This window comes from Oncorhynchus nerka, unplaced genomic scaffold, assembly GCF_034236695.1.
Source record: "Oncorhynchus nerka isolate Pitt River unplaced genomic scaffold, Oner_Uvic_2.0 unplaced_scaffold_1651, whole genome shotgun sequence".
NCBI lineage: Eukaryota > Metazoa > Chordata > Actinopteri > Salmoniformes > Salmonidae > Oncorhynchus > Oncorhynchus nerka.
In genome coordinates, this window is record NW_027039666.1 from 48,647 (window position 1) to 68,530 (window position 19,884).

The 19,884-nt window shown below is 46.0% G+C and overlaps 2 protein-coding genes across 3 annotated transcripts; both read left to right on the forward strand.

The window, feature by feature from the left end:
• Nucleotides 1–5,643: 5,643 nt before the first annotated feature.
• Nucleotides 5,644–8,922, forward strand: LOC135568172 (uncharacterized). Its single transcript, XM_065015156.1, has 4 exons — nucleotides 5,644–5,750; nucleotides 5,844–5,896; nucleotides 5,987–7,365; nucleotides 7,546–8,922. The coding sequence occupies exons 1-4, from the start codon at nucleotides 5,722–5,724 to the stop codon at nucleotides 8,920–8,922; spliced, it is 2,838 nt and encodes a 945-aa protein (XP_064871228.1). The 5' UTR covers nucleotides 5,644–5,721.
• A 6,095-nt stretch (nucleotides 8,923–15,017) lies between these two features.
• LOC135568173 (serine-rich adhesin for platelets-like) lies at nucleotides 15,018–17,675 on the forward strand. Of its 2 annotated transcripts, XM_065015157.1 has the most exons (4): nucleotides 15,018–15,128; nucleotides 15,215–15,273; nucleotides 15,379–16,209; nucleotides 16,373–17,675. In XM_065015157.1, exons 1-4 carry the CDS (start codon nucleotides 15,100–15,102, stop codon nucleotides 17,218–17,220), a joined length of 1,767 nt encoding a protein of 588 aa, XP_064871229.1. In that variant the 5' UTR covers nucleotides 15,018–15,099; the 3' UTR covers nucleotides 17,221–17,675. The 2 variants fall into 2 exon arrangements, with proteins under 2 accessions (XP_064871229.1, XP_064871230.1); XM_065015158.1 differs by having other exon boundaries at nucleotides 15,379–17,675.
• The last annotated feature ends 2,209 nt before the right edge of the window (nucleotides 17,676–19,884 follow it).

The window sequence follows — 19,884 nt, forward strand, 5'->3', positions numbered from 1 at the left end:
CAGTGAAGACACTTGCCAGTTGGTCAGCACCTGCTCGCAGTACATGTCCTGGTAATTCGTCAAGCCCTGCGGTCTTGTGAATGTTGACCTCTTTAAAGGTCTTACTCACATCGGCTGCGGAGAGCGTGATCACACAGTCTTCCTGATCAGCTTTTGCTTTCATGCATGCTTCAGTGTTATTTGCCTCGAGCGAGCATAGAAGTAGTTTTGCTCGTCTGGTAGGCTCGTGTTACTGGGCAGCTCTCTGCTGTGCTTCCCTTTGTAGTCTGTAAAGGTTCACAAGCCCTGCCACATCCGACGAGTGTCAGAGCCGGTGTAGTACGATCAATCTTAGTCCTGTATTGCTTGTTTGATGGTTCGTCGGAGGGCATAGCGGGATTTCTTATAAGCTTCCGGGTTAGCGTCCCGCTCCTTGAAAGCGGCATCTCTAGCCTTTAGCTCAGTGCAAATGTTGCCTGTAATCCATGGCTTCTGGTTGGGGTATGTACGTACGGTCACTGTGGGTAAGACGTCATTGATGCACTTATTGATGAAGCCAATGACTGATGTGGTGTACTCCTCAATGTCATCGGAGGAATCCCGGAATATATTCCAGTCTGTGCTAGCAAAACAGTCCTGTAGCTTAGCTGCTGCTTCATCTGACCACTTTTTTATTGACCAAATACTTATTTTCCACCATAATTTGCAAATAAATTCATTAAAAATCCTACAATGTGATTTTCTAGATTTTTTTTTCTCATTTTGTCTGTCATAGTTGAAGTGTACCTATGATAAAAATTACAGGCCTCTCTCATCTTCTTAAGTGGCAAAACTTGCACAATTGATGGCTGACTAAATACTTTTTTGCCCAACTGTATATACACTGCTCAAAAAATAAAGGGAACACAATGTAACTCCAAGTCAAGCACACTTCTGTGAAATCAAACTGTCCACTTAGGAATCAACACTGATTGACAATACATTTCACATGGTGTTGTGCAAATGGAATAGACAACAGGTGGAAATAATAGGCAATTAGGAAGACACCCCCAATAAAGGAGTGGTTCTGCAGGTGGGGACCACAGACCACTTCTCAGTTCCTATGCTTCCTGGCTGATGTTTTCATCACTTTTGAATGCTGGCGGTGCTTTCACTCGTGTGGTAGCATGAGACGGAGTCTACAACCCACACAAGTGGCTCAGGTAGTGCAGCTCATCCAGGATGGCACATCAATGCGAGCTGTGGCAAGAAGGTTTGCTGTGTCTGTCAGCGTAGTGTCCGGAGCGTGGAGGCGCTACCAGGAAACAGGCCAGTACATCAGGAGACGTGGAGGAGGCCGTAGGAGGGCAACAACCCAGCAGCAGGACCGCTACCTCCGCCTTTGTGCATGGAGGAGCACTGCCAGAGCCCTGCAAAATGACCTCCAGCAGGCCACAAATGTGCATGTGTCTGCTCAAACGGTCAGAAACAGACTCCGTGAGGGTGGTATGAGGGCCCGATGTCCACAGGTGGGGGTTGTGCTTACATCCCAACACCGTGCCGGACGTTTGGCATTTGCCAGAGAACACCAAGATTGGCAAATTCGCCACTGGCGCCCTGTGCTCTTCACAGATGAAAGCAGGTTCACACTGAGCACGTGACAGACGTGACAGAGTCTGGAGACGCCGTGGAGAACGTTCTGCTGCCTGCAACATCCTCTAGCATGACCGGTTTGGTGGTGGGTCAGTCATGGTGTGGGGTGGCATTTCTTTGGGGGGCCGCACAGCCCTCCATGTGCTCGCCAGAGGTAGCCTGACTGCCATTAGGTACCGAGATGAGATCCTCAGACCCCTTGTGAGACCATATGCTGGTGCGGTTGGCACTGGGTTCCTCCTAATGCAAGACAATGCTAGACCTCATGTGGCTGGAGTGTGTCACAAGTTCCTGCAAGAGGAAGGCATTGATGCTATGGACTGGCCCGCCCGTTCCCCAGACCTGAATCCAATTGAGCACATCTGGGACATCATGTCTCGCTCCATCCACCAACGCCACGTTGCACCACAGACTGTCTAGGAGTTGGCGGTTGCTTTAGTCCAGGTCTGGGAGGAGATCCCTCAGGAGACCATCCGCCACCTCATCAGGAGCATGCCCAGGCGTTGTAGGGAGGTCATACAGGCACGTGGAGGCCACACACACTACTGAGCCTCATTTTGACTTCTTTTAAAGACATTACATCAAAGTTGGTTCAGCCTGTAGTGTGGTTTTCCACTTTAATTTTGAGTGTGACTCCAAATCCAGACCTCCATGGGTTGATACATTTGATTTCCATTGATCATTTTTGTGTGATTTTGTTGTCAGCACATTCAACTATGTAAAGAAAAAGAGGAATATTTCATTCATTCAGATCTAGGATGTGTTATTTTAGTGTTCCCTGTATTTTTTTGAGCAGTGTATATATATTGAACTACTTTTGACATTGGTCTCGTCCCAAAAATACACTGATTTTAGTTTTAGTTTCGGTTGCAGAACGTTTTGCTACGCTGTGCCCTACTGAACATAACTATGATTTATTTGTCTCAGTTTCTGTTTGTGCTGGTAAACGGGCTGAAGTCCCCAAAACATCTCTGGGCATTTACGACAGCGAGTCAGCCATGAATTGGCTCATGCCCGAGGGAGAGATCTCCACTCACTCATAAGAGGCGATCTCAAGGTCTGAGGTGAAAACAAACCTGAGTTCAAATAGCATTGGTTTTCTTTCAAATGCCTTTGAGGGATGATTGAGCCTGCCCGGAGTGACAGATAAACTCTCAATTAAGAGCACCTAAAAAAGTATTTGAAAGAAACAAATGAATTTTGAACCCATGTCTATGGAGCAGTATACGTTTAAGTGGCTTTGATAATATATAGAAAGCAGCAGTGAACTATACTGAGTTGCCTCTATATAATCTATCTACATTGCTTCTCAAATACTTTTTCTTAATTTTAGGAGGTGAAGCAGGCACTAGTACCTGATCCTAAAACTGAGTTGTAAAACAAACAAATAAATGAATGTAAATAATAATTGTGTCTGTTTTGGAGTCCGTATTGATTTCTGCCTGAATCTGATGTAGGCTATGTGTGTGCTCTGGTGGGCATGGTGTGTCTTTATGTGAGGACTGCCATCTGCAAGTTGACAACAGCTCAGTGGCTACTCACCACTGAGATTTTGGATCTGATGGTTACAATCGCAACTGACTGACCTCAGTAGACTAATAGGGCCTGGAGGGTCTAACAGAGAAAGAAGAATTGGAATCTGTCTTCAGAAAAAAATAACAGTTGAGGATTTCAAATGCAATCGCAAAGAAACAACAAATACAATGGAATGTGATGCAGTATAATACAATATGTGTATTTTCATGCAAATGCTACATTTAAATGCAGACCTGTATTCAAAAACATGTGTATTTCAGTATCTGAGTTATAATATCTGGGTTATAATACAAATGGTATTATTTGACAGTATTTTCAAATACTTATTTAATACATTGGAGTGTAAAATAGTGTGTGATTTTGAGTTTTTCAAACACTTTCCAAGTGTATTTCCAAATACATAACATTTAACTACTTATCTTTTCAAATAAAAGATCAGAATACTTACTTTGAATGTATGTGAAATTAATAGAAATATTTTAAATAGTATTTGAACCCGGTCTGATTTAAGTGACATACATTTGCCTTCCAGTTACAGTAGGTCAGCCTACAGCAGTGGAAGAGGGGAGTTAGTGCAGATTTCTAGACATTAAGGGCCGTACAATAACGTACAGAAGGATTGGAGCACTCGGGGTGAATATAAAAGACCAGAATAAAGAACAGATTGTCTGCCTGCTGTGCTGAAAGAAACAGGAGAAGAAAAGGACATTGGAATTTTCAAGGCACAGACTTTGAATCAAGTATAATTATCAGAGATGGAATGCAAGCGGAAACATCAGTCGGAATAGGGAAAACACTTTGGCTGATTTAAGGGGCTGGAGATATATGCATAGCTATCTAATCAGTTGCATTCGAGTTTATGAGTTTGTGGATGTGTACTGCAATCAAAGTTGAGACAACATTGGAAAAAAAGCTTCCACAAAGGAGGGTAGACGGTCAGAGGATGAGGAGATGGGTTGTTGTCTTGTGTTTTATTTCATCCACATGAGGGAGACATTTTATGGAGATAGTGGGAACCTTCGAGCTGATCACTATTGTCAAGTCGATGACAATTGTTGGTCACCGCCTTTCAAAGTGTTTTGCGTTCTGGGGATAAAACATTTACCCGTGAGTCTATATGTCGACTGCATGAACTTTACAAAAATCTGCAGAATCTCCAAGTTTCTGCAATTGCTCTTCACCAACTTCATCCTGCAGCCATCACCTGTCATGTGGGGTCTCCATTGTCACCCAATCATTATTGTTTTTGTTTAACCCACGCGAACAAGAACATGACTGAAACAGGAACCAATTTGCTGCAGTTAATGTGTAGCCTACAGTGCATAAACTAATGATGTGATTGAGGCTCTCTCTCTCATTTATTGATTGTATAATGTAACATAAATTATTTCAGTTTGTGAGTGGGTGTTGGAGACATGTTTTTTGACATTATAAAGGAAACCTTTTATAAACAATGGCAACACTGCCATGGTGATCTGAGCCTTGCTGTTGGAAAACGACAGTATCCGGATTTCGGTTGTCGCAGATGCACCTCTCCTGGCTTTACTTCTTGACTTTGGTCTACAGTCAGTTGCTTTAGCCTTACCACTCAAACAAGCCCTACTATATGTTTGCCTCTGAAAAAATAAAGACTCAGATCATCAAAGTATATGTGTGTGCAGTGTTTGCATAATGTGAGTGTTTAATTGGCACCTGTCTGAATTCAGAATTTGTCCAAGATGTGGCACTATGTGCAACTGAAACATGTTAACCATCTACTGTTGCTATGCTGAATGAAACACACGGTTTAAAAGAAGGCATGTGTAAAATAATGGTGCCTAACTGCTCATTTAGCCTCTAATCTTCAAATGAACCAAGTGAATTTTGTACAAGCAATAATTTAAACCGATCAATGAAGTGCCAAGACAAAATGTGTTTCCTACTTTAGAGCAGGAGTGTCAAACTCATTCCATGGAGGGCCAAGTGTCTGTAGGTTTTAGTTTTTTCCTTTCAATTAAGACCTAGACAACTACCGTAGGTGAGGGGAGTAATTAGTGGCCTTAATTCAGCAATCAAGTACAAGGAAGGAGCAAAAATCCCACAGACACTCGGCCCTCCGTGTAATGAGTTTGAAGCCTGCTTTAGGGTAAGGGCTGTCAAACCTGTCAGGAACTCAATTAGAGAATCAACCACACCTGAGTACATTTCTGAATTCCAAATCAACCCCTAGCCCCTACACCTACCACTTAGTCACTGGGCATTTGAAATGATCAGATAGGTTATGGCAATATGGTAATTGCATCACCTTGCCTTCTGATTGGCTGGATGCAATTGTTGCCATATTGCTTATACCTATTCAATAATTTCTGATGCACAGAAGTGTTTAGGCCAGGGTGTAGGATTTAGGGGTCAATTTGGAATTAGGAATCAAATGTAGTTCAGGGGCGTACAGCTGTCCTTAATTAGCCAATGACATTAGAAGGGTCTGGGATTTGTTTAAAAGGAGGAGCAACCAAAAAAATAGCATAAGGAATATTATGCTAGGGCTTATACCAGCCATTAGTTCTGATTACTGGGGAGCTTTTGAGGCGCAAAATGGCAGTGATGATTGGAATCGCTTTCAGGTAGCTTTTTAAAAGTATTGCTCTAGTTTGTTTCCCTTGTCCTTCAGGTGTTACAGGTAGCTGTGTTTATAACAGATTTTCTTTTTTTTAAAGAGTTTCTTGGCTTTGTAGCCTGCTAATTGGCGGGATAACCTGTTCTACATCAAGTGAGTTTCTACACATTAATTTCAAGTAACAGTTGTGGTACCAATAACTTCAAAGGCTGGCATTTTACTTTTTTTCTCTACCTAACCTAGGTGATGGGTATCTTGCACCAGGTTCTGATGCAGCAAGGCTCTATACAGGCCCACTTAGGTCAAAAGGATATGGTAATTACAACTCTCCTACAGCTCAATTGCAAGCGCAGCTGACCGAAGAGCAACAGAAACATCTGGAAGCCATCCTGCAAAATCAACTGGCGCCCATGCCCCAGGCACCTCAGAAAATGTGGTATCCAACTCAAATGCCCCAGCAGGAAAAGCAACCGGCCGCCATGACCCAACAGCAGACGCTACCGGCCAGTTATCCTAAGCAGCCTCAAGCAGTGTGGTATCAAGTTCAAATTCCTCAGCAGCAAAAGCAACCAGCTACTGTTCCTCAGCAGCAGACGGAACTGACCACCCTGCCCCAGAAGCAACCGGCTGCAATGCCCATACCGCATAAACAACCAACAGCTATGCCCCAGAAAGCATGGAGTCAAGCTCAAATGCAGCAAAAGCAACCGGCCACCATGCACCAGCAAGTGTGGCATCCAGCTAAGCCCCAGAAGCAAAAGCAACTGGCTACTGAACCTCAGCAGCAGAAGGAACCGGCCTCCATAACCCAGCAACCTCAGCAAGTGTTGCATCCAGCTAAGCCCCAGAAGCAACTGGCCGCTGATCCTCAGGAGCAGATTGAACTGACCGCCATGCCCCAGCAACCTCAGCAAGTGTGGTATCCAGCTCAAATGCTGCTGAAGCAACTGACTGCCATGCCCCAGCAAGTGTGGTATCCAGCTAAGCCCCAGAAGCAACTGGCCGCTGATCCTCAGGAGCAGATTGAACTGACCGCCATGCCCCAGCAACCTCAGCAAGTGTGGTATCCAGCTCAAATGCCCCAGAAGCAACCAGTCCCTATGCGTCAACTGCAGAAGGAACTGACCGCCATTCCACCACAACTGTGGCAATCCGCTCGAATTCCCCAGCAGCATAAGCAACCGGCTGCCAAGCTTCAGCAGGTGTGGCAACTGGCCCCCATTCCCCAGCAGCCTCATGACGTGTGGTATCCAGCTAAAATGGTCCAGAAGCAACAAGCAGCTGCAACTCGGCGGCAGAAGGAACTGACCACCATGCCCCCGCAAGTATGGCATCCAGATCAATTTCTCCAGGAGCAGAAGAAACCAGCCCCTATGCATCTACCGCAGAAGGAGCTGACCGCCATCCCACCACAACTGTGGCAATCCGCTCAAATGCACCAGCAGCGTAAGCAACCGGCTGCCATGCTTCAGCAAGTGTGGCATCGGGCACAGAAACAACCGGCCCCTATGCCCCAGCAGCCTCACGACGTGTGGTATCCAGCTAAAATGGTCCAGAAGCAACAAGCAGCTGCAACTCGGCAGCAGAAGGAACTGACCACCATGCCTCAAGAGTGGCATCCAGCTCAATTTCCCCAGCAGCAGAAGCAACCAGCCCTAATGCTTTTACCGCAGAAGGAACTGACCGCCATACACCAGCAACCTCAGCAAGTGTGGTATCCAGCTAAAATTCCCCAAAACCAACCAACCACTGAACCCCAGCATGCCCCAGCAACCGCAGCAGAAACAACCGCCTTGGCCCAGCAAGCATGGTATCCAGCTCAAAAGCCCCAGCTGCAGAAGCAACCGGCCGCTGAACCTCAGCAGCAAATTGAACCGACCGCCATGCCCCAGCTACCTCAGCAAGTGTGGCATCCAATGCACATTCCCCAGCAGCAACAGGAACTGGCCACCATACCCCAGCAAGTGAGGTATCCAGCTCAAATGCCCCAGAAGCATCTGGCCTCCATGCCTCTACCACAGAAGCAACCGACCGCCATGCCCCAGCAAGAGTGGAATCCAGCTCAAATGCCCCAGCAGCAGAAACAACTGGCCACCATGCTGCAGAAGCAACCAGCCCCAATGCTTCAACCGCAGAAGCAACAGGCCACCATGCCCCCGCAAGTATGGCATCCAGCTCAAATGCCTCGGCAGCAAAAGCAACCAGCTACTGAACCTCAGCAGCAAATTGAACCGACCGCCATTTCCCAGCCACCTCAGCAATTGTGGCATCCAGATCAATTTCTCCAGGAGCAGAAGCAACCATTCACTATGCATCTACCGCAGAAGGAACTTACCACCAATCCACCAGAACTGTGGCAATCCGCTCAAATGCCCCAGCAGCATACGCAACCGGCTGCCATGCTTCAGCAAGTGTGGCATCGGGCACAGAAGCAACCGGCCCCTATGCCCCAGCAGCCTCATGATGTGTGGTATCCAGCTAAAATGGTCCAGAAGCAAGTCGCTGCGGTGACCGCCATGCCGCATACGCATCAGCAAGTATGGCATCCAGCTGAATTTCCCCAGAAGCAACCGGCCTCCACGCCTCTACCGCAGGAGCAACCGACCGCCGTACCCCAGCAAGTGTGGTATCCAGCTCAAATGTCACGGCAGCAACTGGCCTCCATGCCTCTACCGCAGAAGCAAATGACCGACGTGCCTCAGCAAGAGTGGCAACCAGCTCAAATACCGCAGAAGCAACCGGCTGCTGAACCGCAGCAGAACGAACCGGCCACCATACCCCAGCAAGTGGGGTATCCAGCTCAAATGTCCCAGCAGCGGAAGCAACACACTGCCATGCCACAGCACCAACTGACCCCCATGCCTCAGCAATTATGGCATGTAGCACAAATGCCCCAGAAGCAACTGGCCCCAATGTCTCAGCAGAATCACTACGAAAGCACTGAAGATGGTGCCTCTAGTAGCACTCAGGCCAGCATCGTTGAACAGTCGGGTGTCATCCCAATCTATTCCTACAGTTCCAAATCGCACTACGAGAATGGCAGGACTGTATTCTCCCTAACCCGCTACACTCCTAGGGAGGCTATGCCTGTTGACAGTGGAAATGCTCCCAAGGACAGTTTTGTTCGTACTGGTGCACCAAGCGTATATCCATCACTAGTGAAGGATTCTGCAAGGTAATGGTTCACTTTAACCTGCTCTGAACTTTGCCCTCTGAATTTGAAGTCCTTTGTACTAACCATATATCTTTCAACAGGAAAATGTAATGGATTCATCCTCTAGAAGCTAATGGTGAGAATTGTTTTTGACATTGGTTACTTAATATTCTGTGTTGCTGACACTGCATTTCTTCCTGCTTTTGTTTCGACCAGGAAGTGTCTGGTGCTCTTGCTACTCTAGCATGAGGGAGTACATGAACAGTTCTAATTTCAAAAATGCCTGGTGTCTTTGAAATAATGGTTCTCGTGTCCATTGCTTGCTAATTGAGAACAGGTGGTGTGCAGTCTGTAGTAAAAATGACTGTTCAGTTAATTCTTTGGTTTTCTAATCTTTTACCTTTGCTACTTGTTGTTCAAAATAAAAGCTTGGGTCTACATTTGTCAAGGGGTGAGTTGTCAGACATTCTTCATATGTTCTTACTTTAGATGTAGGCATGCATTTTATACAGTGAGACTGTCTTCAACCTCAGTAAGCTAGCATATAGGGAATGGTTTTTATATGGTCAAACCATGGCTGATTTAGCTACTAGAATTGAGTGACCATTTGGTTTCAAACTTGCATTTGGCCTTATACTATAGTCCATACCACACATGGCAAAGAGTCAAATCAGTTTAGGAGTGTCTGTTCCATATCTAGCTGACTGAAATGTTATTTTGGATGCTTCAACCCCTGTTGGCACAGCTACCTCCATACTTCTGTTTGTATGGGTTACCTGTCTTACAATTGTGGGGTCATAGAGGGAAACGTAACTATGTTCGGGAGTCAATTTCCCATAATGGTCAGTTTGTAGGCCAAACCGTTCTGAAGCTATAGATGTTTTTGAGACTGCATTTTTGGGGGTGTCTGACCAACACCACTGTAGCTCGGCCCCTGTCCACCGCAGATGCGAAAGGGCGACAGGCGGATGCAGTGGATTGAGACGCAGCCCATTCAATGTTCTAGCTTCAACTGGATTTTGACAATATTCACCTGTAGCCCATTCTAGTCCATTTATTGTACAACTGAATGGATTTGACTGCCTGGAACAATATTCACAAATATATTCTGTAGACCTTTAAACATCCTTAACCAATTAGACTTTATGAGAATTAGGCCCTTAAATGGACAACCAAAGAGGAAGCTGGTGACAACATGATTTTAGCTAGCTAAGATGTCACCCAGTAGTTGACATATTTGCTGTTTAGTTGACTCTGTTTGGCCAGACTCATGAACATGAATGAAATTGTATATGCATTGAATTTTCTACAAGAAGTTACACTTTGCTGTTGGACACTCTTGTCTAGCGTACGTCAACAGACAACTTCATTTAATTTGTCACAGTATGGAATTTGTGGACACGATCTCAATGTGTGTGCAACCTTTGTGCACAACACATTTCTACCGGACCCCTGAGGTTGCCCCTGCAAAAGCCCCTGGCAGGAACTTCATTAGCCTGCATTAAAAAGTGCACTTGATTAAGCTCACCCAGTGCAATGGATAGTTAGATTTCCCTCTATAAAACCATTGAATTGGTCCACGATCCTCTAGACCCAAATTGCTACAGACAAATCTATCCTACCCTGCCTATCTAAGGTCTTTGAAAGCCAAGTCAGCAAACATATTACCGACCATTTCGAATCCCACCGTACCTTCTCCGCTATGCAATCTGTTTTCAGAGCTGGTCATGGGTGCACCTCAGCCATGTTCACTACGCGCTGTGGTTGGTTTCCTCTTCCAGATTTTACAGGTAGCTGTGTTTTAACTGACTAGGATAAAGAACATTTTTAATATTCCTTGGATTTGTTGCCTGTTAATTGGAGGGATAACCTGCTATCCTCCACCTAAAGGTGTGTTTGTATAGCACAAAGTAATTCAGTTAAAATAACACTTTGTATAGTGCCAATAACTTTATTAAATGATGGCATTTTACTATGCTGAATTATCTTGGTTCCTAGGTACTTATCGATATAAAAAGACACCAGCTCCTATTCTAAAGCAACAAAAGGAACCGGCTCCTATGCCCCAGCAAGAAGGCCTCCCCTCCCGAGTGGTGCAGCGGTCTAAGGCACTGCATCGCAGCGCTAGAGGCGTCGCTACAGACCCGGGTTCAATCAGGGCTGTATCACAAATGGCTGTGATCGGGAGTCCCATAGGGCAGCGCGCAATTGGCCCAGCGTCGTCCGGGTTAGGGAGGGTTTGACCGGTGGGCTTTACAAGTAGCCGGTCACTGTAAATAAGAATTTGTTCTTAACTGACTTGCCTAGTTAAAGAAACTAAACTGTCTCTTGTGTCCCAGCAACAAAAGGAACCGGCTCCCATGCCGCCTCGGCAGAAGCAACCAGCTACAATGTCTCAGCAATTGTGGTGGCTAGCGCAGATATCTTCGGTGAAGCAACCAGCTGCTGTGCCTCAGCAGCTGAAGCGACCAACTGCCATGCAACAGAAGCCTTAGCAAGTGAGGCACCCAGCCCAAATTTACCCAGCAGCAGAAGCAACTGGCCCCCATTCCTCAGCAAGTGTGACATCTGGTTTAAATGCCCCAGCAACAAAAGCAACCGGCCACTGAGACTCGGCGGCAGACGCAACCGACCGAAATGCCTTTGCAAGTGTGGAGTCCAGCTTGAATGCAGCAGAAGCAACCGGCCCCCATTCCTCAGCAAGTGTGGCATCCTGCTCAAATGCCGCAGAAGCAACTAGATTACTTGTTGGTTATTACTGCATTGTCGGAACTAGAAGCACAAGCATTTCGCTACACTCGCATTAACATCTGCTAACCATGTGTATGTGACAAATAACATTTGATTTGATTTGATTTGGATTTGCATAGTGCCAACTGACGTTTGGTGGAGGAATAATGGTCTGGGGCTGTTTTTGGTGGCTTGGGCAAGACCGCTTTGTTCCAGTGAATGGAAATCTTAACGCTGTAGCGTACAGTAACATTCTAGACAATTCTGTGGTTCCAACTGTGGCAACAGTTTGGGGAAGGCCCTTTGCCATTTCAGCATGACAATGCCCCTGTGCACAACGCAAGGTCCATACAAAAACAGTTTGGTGTGGAATAATTTGATGGGCCTGCGAAGAGCCGTGACCTCAACCCTATCGAACACCTTTGGGATGAATTGGAACGCCGACTGCGAGCCAGGCCTAATCAATCAACATCAGTTTCTGACCTCATTAATGCTGTTGCTGCTGATTTTTTATTTTTATATACCTTTAACTAGGCAAGTCAACAACAAATTCTTATTTTCAACGACGGCCTAGGAACAGTGGGTTAACTGCCTGTCCAGACTTATTCATCAACCTTAGTCTGAGCCTTAGGGAGAGTACTAAGCTAACATAAGGAATTGTTTTAAAGGTTCAACCATGATCAATTAGCTGCATGAATCTTTGGGACACTTTAGCTATCAACATTTTATCGCAATGTTTTGATAAAATATAGAATTTTGCCTTTGCTACCATAGCCCACAGAAACACATTGAATAACACCTTTTCATTAATGGAAAAGTTTTGTAGTCTATCCATTATCTTGGTGATGGCACATATTTAACCCTTTATGTATGTTGGCACAACTACCTCCATACTTCCATTAGTTTGTATGGGTTACCTTCAGATGAGTACGTGAAACTTGTTGGGGTCGTAGAGCAAAACGGAACCATGTTTGTGAGTCTCCCCTTTCCATAGTGGTCATAATAGTTTGTAGGCCAAACCGTTCAGACGCCACAGACGCTTTCGTGAGAAGATGGAGTTCAGTTATGTCACATGGTCTGACAAACTCAGCTGTAGCTCGGCCCCGTACACCAGATGCGGAAGGGCGACATGGGCAGGCGGATAAAGTGGATTAAGATGCAGCCCATGCAAAAACCTGATATTTCTAGCTTAAATGTATAGATTTTTGTTATTGTTTCCTATATTGATTCACATGAGCGTCAATAGGTTTTTAACCTATAGCTCATTCTTCCTGCAAGTGCATTAATCGATCCACAGGGTCTTAAAAAGTGGATTCAGTGTACTTTGATCTTTACAATGCCTGGAACGGTTTAACCTATCAATAAACAAAGATATTCCCAAACAGACAACAGAACGTCAATAAAGCCTCCTTCACTCATGTTGCCAAACACCCTCGTAAAACTGACTATCCTACCGATCCTTGACTTCAGTGATGTCATTTACAAAATAGCCTCCAACACTCTACTCAGACTGCATCCAATTTGCTATCACAGTGCCATCCGTTTTGTCACCAAAGGCCCATATACTACCAACCACTGCGACCTGTATGCTCTAGTTGGCTGGTCCTCGCTACATATTTGTCGCCAAACCCACTGGCTCCAGGTCATCTATAAGTCTTTGCTAGGTATAGCTCCGCCTTATCTCAACTCACTGGTCACCATAGCAACACCCAACCCTAGCACGCGCTCCAGCAGGTATATTTCACTGGTCATCCCCAAAGCCAACACCTCCTTTGGCCACCTTTCCTTCCAGTTCTCTGCTGCCAATGACTGGAACGAATTGCAAAAATCACTGAAATTGGAGACTTATGTCTCCCTCACTAACTTTAAGCATCGGCTGTCAGAGCAGCTTACCGATCGCTGCAGCTGTACACAGCCCATCTGTAAATAGCCCATCCAACCAACTACCTACCTCATCTCCATGTTTGTTTTTGTTTATCTGGTATTTTGCACACCAGTATTTCAACTTGCACATCCTCATCTGCACATATATCACCCCAGTGTAAATTGCTAAATTGTAATTACTTTGTCACTATTGGCCTATTTATTGCCGTACTTCCTTACTTCATTTGCACACACTGTATAAAGATTTTTCTATTGTGTTATTGACTGTACGTTTGTTTATCCCATGTGTATCCGTGTGGTTGTTTTTGTCTCACTGCTTTGCTTTATCTTGGCCAGGTCGCAGTTGTAAATGAGAACTTGTTCTCAACTGGCCTAACTGGTTAAATAATGGCGAAATAAAAAAATAAGAACAAGTCAATTTTTCTAAACCAAGTATTGTTGGTGAAATCATCTAACTACATAGTATGAGAACTCAGACCTTAAATGGATCCATTTAAGTTCCAATGATGAAGCCGGCAAGGCACTAGCAGGGAAGCTTAGCTAGCATAATGTGTCACATGGAACTCATTTCACAAACATTGACACAAATGAGCACAATTGCCTGCTGTAGTCGACTGCCTGTTTGGCCAAAGACTCATGACACGGGATGAAATTGTATATGCATTCTTTGTGAGACACAGAGTAGGTGAACGGATGATCTCCGCATGTCTGGTTCCCACCATGAAGCATGGAGGACTAGGTGTGATGGTGTGGGGTGCTTTGCTGGTGACATGGTCTGTGATTTATTTAGAATTCAAGGTACAATGGCTACCACACTATTCTGTAGCTATACGCTATCCCATCTGGTTTGCGCTTAGTGGGACTATCGTTTGTTTTTCAATAGGACAAATGACCCAACACATCGCCAGGCTGTGTAAGGTCTATTTGGCCAAGAAGGAGAGTGATGGAGGGCTGCATCAGATGACCTGGCCTCCACAATCACCCGACCTCAACCCAATTGAGATGGTTTGGCATGAGTTGGACCATAGAGTGAAGGAAAAGCAGCCAACAAGTGCTCAGCACATGTTCGAACTCCTTCAAGACTGTTGAAAAAGCATTTCAGATGAAGCTGGTTGAGAGAATGCCAAGAGTGTGCAAAGCTGTCATCAAGGCAAAGTGAGGCTACTTTGAAAAATCTAAAATATATTTTTGCACAACACACTTCTACCGGACGACTGAGGGTGCACCTGCAAAAGCCCCTGGCAGGATCTTAGTTAGCATGAAATAAGGGTGCACTTGATTAAGCTCACCCAGTGCACTGGGTAGGTAGAGTTCACTCTTTGAAACCATTGGATTTGTCCATGAATGCGCAAACCCTTAAGCACACCAGCTGAATGAAATCAAGCGCACCTAATCTCAATTGGGAAATTGGACCAATGGAAATTATGTTCAGTGGCTTGCAGATGTACCTAATTAACCAGCCAGATTAGAAGGGTCTAGGATTCCTTTGTAAGGCGCAGCAAAAAGACAATCAGATACAATATCAGGGATCTTCTGGTAAGGCTTCTGGCTACCATTAGTTCTGAATACTGAGGATTTGAGGAGAAAAATGGCTGTGAGTTTTGAAATGTCTTTGAGGTAAGTTGTACGGCTCTAGTTTGATTCCCTTGTCTTCCATGTTTTAAAGGTATTTAACTGACTAGGATGTTTTTGTTTTTATTTAGAATTACTTGGATTTGTTGCCTGCTAATTGGAGGGATAACCTGTTATCCTCCACCTAAAGGTGTGTTTTGTTCTGCACATATAATTCAGTAAAAGTAACACTGTATAAATAGCAGAACTTCAAATGATGGCATTTTACAATTTGAAACTTTCTTTTCTTTCGTAGGTAATTATAGATATATTCCCCAAAATCAATTAAAAGGAATTGGCCACAATGCAGCGGTAGCTACCGGATCCCGTGCCTCGGCAGGTGAAGCAGCCACCAGTAATGCCACTGCAAGCGTCACGACTGGCCCAAATACCTTAGGTGAAGCAACTGGCCACAATGCTTCATCAAGCGCCACGACTGGCCCAAATGCCTTAGGTGAAGCAACTGGCCATGGTGCCTCGGTAGTGGAAGCAACTGGACACAGTGCCATGCCAGCGGCCACCCATAATGCCTCGGAAGCGGCCACCCACAATGCTTCATCAAGCGTAACGACTGGCCTAAATACCTTAGCTGAAGCAACTGGCCACAATGCTTCATCAAGCGCCACGACTGGCCCAAATACCTTAGCTGAAGCAACTGGCCACAATGCTTCATCAAGCACCACGACTGGCCCAAATGCCTTAGGTGAAGCAACTGGCCATGGTGCCTCTGTAGTGGAAGCAACTGGACACAGTGCCATACCAGCGGCCACCCATAATGCCTCGGAAGCGGCCACCCACAATGCTTCATCAAGCGTAACGACTGGCCTAAATACCTTAGCTGAAGCAACTGGCCACAATGCTTCATCAAGCACCACGACTGGCCCAAATGCCTTAGGTGAAGCAACTGGCCATGGTGCCTCTGTAGTGGAAGCAACTGGACACAGTGCCATACCAGCGGCCACCCATAATGCCTCGGAAGCGGCCACCCACAATGCTTCATCAAGCGTAACGACTGGCCTAAATACCTTAGCTGAAGCAACTGGCCACAATGCTTCATCAAGCGCCACGACTGGCCCAAATGCCTTAGGTCAAGCAGCTGGCTATAGTGCCTCGGCAGCGGAAGCAACTGGCCACAGTGCCGCCAGCGGCCACCCATAATGCCTCGGCAAGTGTGGCAACTGGCCCAAATACCTTAGGTGAAGCAACTGGCCACAATGCTTCAAGCGCCACGACTGGCCCAAATGCCTTAGGTGAAGCAACTGGCCATGGTGCCTCGGTAGTGGAAGCAACTGGACACCGTGCCATGCCAGCGGCCACCCATAATGCCTCGGAAGCGGCCACCCACAATGCTTCATCAAGCGTAACGACTGGCCTAAATACCTTAGCTGAAGCAACTGGCCACAATGCTTCATCAAGCGCCACGACTGGCCCAAATGCCTTAGGTGAAGCAACTGGCCATGGTGCCTCGGTAGTGGAAGCAACTGGACACCGTGCCATGCCAGCGGCCACCCATAATGCCTCGGAAGCGGCCACCCACAATGCTTCATCAAGCGTAACGACTGGCCTAAATACCTTAGCGGAAGCAACTGGCCACAATGCTTCATCAAGCGCCACGACTGGCCTAAATACCTTAGGGAAGTCAAGTCGGTACCTCATCAAATCTGGTTCAAATGCCTCTGCGGAAGCCACAGGCGCCCTTGCCTCGGCGGAAGCCACAGGCGCCCTTGCCTCGGCGGAAGCCACAGGCGCCCTTGCCTCGGCGGAAGCCACAGGCGCCCTTGCCTCGGAAGCCACAGGCGCCCTTGCCTCGGCGGAAGCCACAGGCGCCCTTGCCTCGGCGGAAGCCACAGGCGCCCTTGCCTCGGCGGAAGCCACAGGCGCCCTTGCCTCGGCGGAAGCCACAGGCGCCCTTGCCTCGGCGGAAGCCACAGGCGCCCTTGCCTCGGCGGAAGCCACAGGCGCCCTTGCCTCGGCGGAAGCCACAGGCCTTGAACAGGAGGGCCAACTCCTCAAGCAACATGGATTTGGGTCTGATTGTGACAATGAAAGCACACAATGTCTCAGCTCCAGCAGCGTTCAAGGCAGCATCGTTGAATAGTCAGTTCTCATCCCAATATATTTACAACTCTGTGTATGAGAATGGCAAAACTGTCTACTCCCAAACCTGCCACACCACTGGGGAGGTTATACCATTTTGATAGCGGAGATACTCTCAAGGACTGTAGTGACGTTGTCATCTCTGAACCAAGCATATCCCCACCTGCTAAAAACTCACAACCTGCTAAAGGAACCCTGCCACAAGGGAAGTCTACTGGGATGTAATGTGCAACTTTTACACTCACCTGCACTTTGCGTTCTGATTTAGAAATCATTTGTACTAATCATCTATCAACAGAATTGCAATGGTAGATTCATCCTTTAGATGACAAATCCAAGTTGTTGCTGACACTTTCTTTAAGCTTCCACTGTATGCTTTTGCGTCGGCCAGGGAGATGCTGCTGCTCATGCTACCCTGCATTACTTGTAAAACAATAAAATATTGTACCTTTTTAAGTACTTCCTTGTGTTTTGAAATACTGTGTGTTTAATGTCTACCTTTGGCTAGCTAGTTGAGAACCGTGTTGGTTGCCAGTGCAATTTGTAGTAAAAGGGAATGTTCCTATTCTTTTGGATTTGAAATATATAATTTATTTTTTTATCTTTGCTGCTCGTTGACAAATCCCAAGATTGGCTCTACGTTAAAGCCACTGACCATCAATATCCCGTTCGGGATACTGAAGTATTTATTTTGTGTTGACATGTAAACATCTAATCCTGTTTTACAAAAACCTGAGAACGCTTGTACCCCGGAGATGGGCTACTGTGGCATGTAACCCTCAATTCTGTTTTTGTGGTGAAACGGAGCCTGCACATACATCTCATGGTTGTCTGACTGTCAAATTCATTTAAAGTGGGCTACTTGCTCAGTTTGATCCACCATAACTGAGCTTAACGGCTACTTTCACCCCTAATTTAGACAAGTTTCTGCTTACTTCCTTTAGGTAGGCCATTTGTCAACTATATTTTAATACATGCAGCTTCTCTTCTGTCATAACTTGTTGCCCCAGAAGACTAAATTAGTGCTCACAAATGTCTTACGTTGATAGAATAAATGCATTAGTAATCTAAACGGGTAAAATGATTTAAGGACCAGGTAGCATGCTAGAACACAGTGGAAACATTGGTCCTGTGCCAAATGTCATTTTGACAGATTTTAAGGAAATGGAATGCTGAGAATGGTAACTTCAGTTAGTCTTGGGTGTGTATTGAATGTGATTGAAATGCTGTCTGCTTGCAAAAGTGTCAAAGATGACACATTACATGTGCATTTTCCCCGAGAGGCTGATAGAAATATTTATCCACTCCTGTTCCCAAGACAATTGAAAGATTCATTTTTATCATTTCACTGCAACTGAAGTTAATATAAACTCTGCAAAAAAATAAGAAACGTCCTCACTGTCAACTGTTTATTTCCAGCAAACTTTAACATGTAAATATTTGTATGAACATAAGATTCTACAACTGAGACAAACTGAACAAGTTCCACAGACAGACATGACTAACAGAAATTGAATTTTGTCCCTGAACAAAGGCGGAGTCAAAATCAAAAGTAACAGTATCTGGTGTGGCCACCTGCTGCATTAAGTACTGCCGTGCATCTCATGGACTGCACCAGATTTGCCCGTTCTTGCTGTGAGATGTTACCCCACTCTTCCACCAAGGCACCTGCCAGTTCCCGGAGATTTCTAGGGGGAATTACCCTAGCCCTCACCCTCCGATCCAACTGGTCCCAGATGTGCTCAATGGGATTGGGATCTGGGCTTTTTTCGCCTGCCATGACAGAACACTGACATTCCTGTCTTGCAGGAAATCACGAGCAGTATGACTGGTGGCATTGTCATGCTGGAGGGTCATGTCAGGATGAGCCTGCAGGAAGGGTACCACATAAGGGAGGAGGATGTCTTCCCTGTAACACACAGTGTTGAGATTGCCTGCAGTGACAAGCTCAGTCCGACGATGCTGTGGCACACCGCCCCAGACCATGACGGACCCTCCACCTCCAAATCGATCCCGCTCCAGAGTACAGGCCTCGGTGTAACACTAATTCCTTCAACGATAAATGCGAATCCGACCATCACCCCTGGTGAGACACAACCGTGACTCGTCAGTGAAGAGCACTTTTTACCAGTCCTGTCTGGTCCAGCTACGCTGGGATTGTGCCCATAGGCGACGTTGTTGTCGGTGATGTCTGGTGAGGACCTGCCTTACAACAGGCCTACAAGCCCTCAGTCCAGCCTCTCTCAGCCTATTGCGGACAGTCTGAGGACTGATGGAGGGATTGTCCATTCCTGGTGTTTATAAAAAATAAAAAAATGTATTTCACCTTTATTTAACCAGGTAAGCTAGTTGAGAACAAGTTCTCATTTACAACTGCGACCTGGCCAAGATAAAGCAAAGCAGTGCGACACAAACAACACAGAATTACACATGGAACAAACAAGCGTACAGTCTATAACATAATAAAAAATAAAGAAGTCTATATACAGTGTGTGTCTGCCAATAAGGATACGGTGATTGACAGAGTCGAAATCCTTGGCCAGGTAGATGAAGACGGCTGCACAGTACTGTCTTTTATCGATGGCGGTAATGATATCGTTTAGTACCTTGAGCTGCGCTGAGGTGCACCTGTGACCAGCTCGGAAACCGGATTGCACAGCGGAGA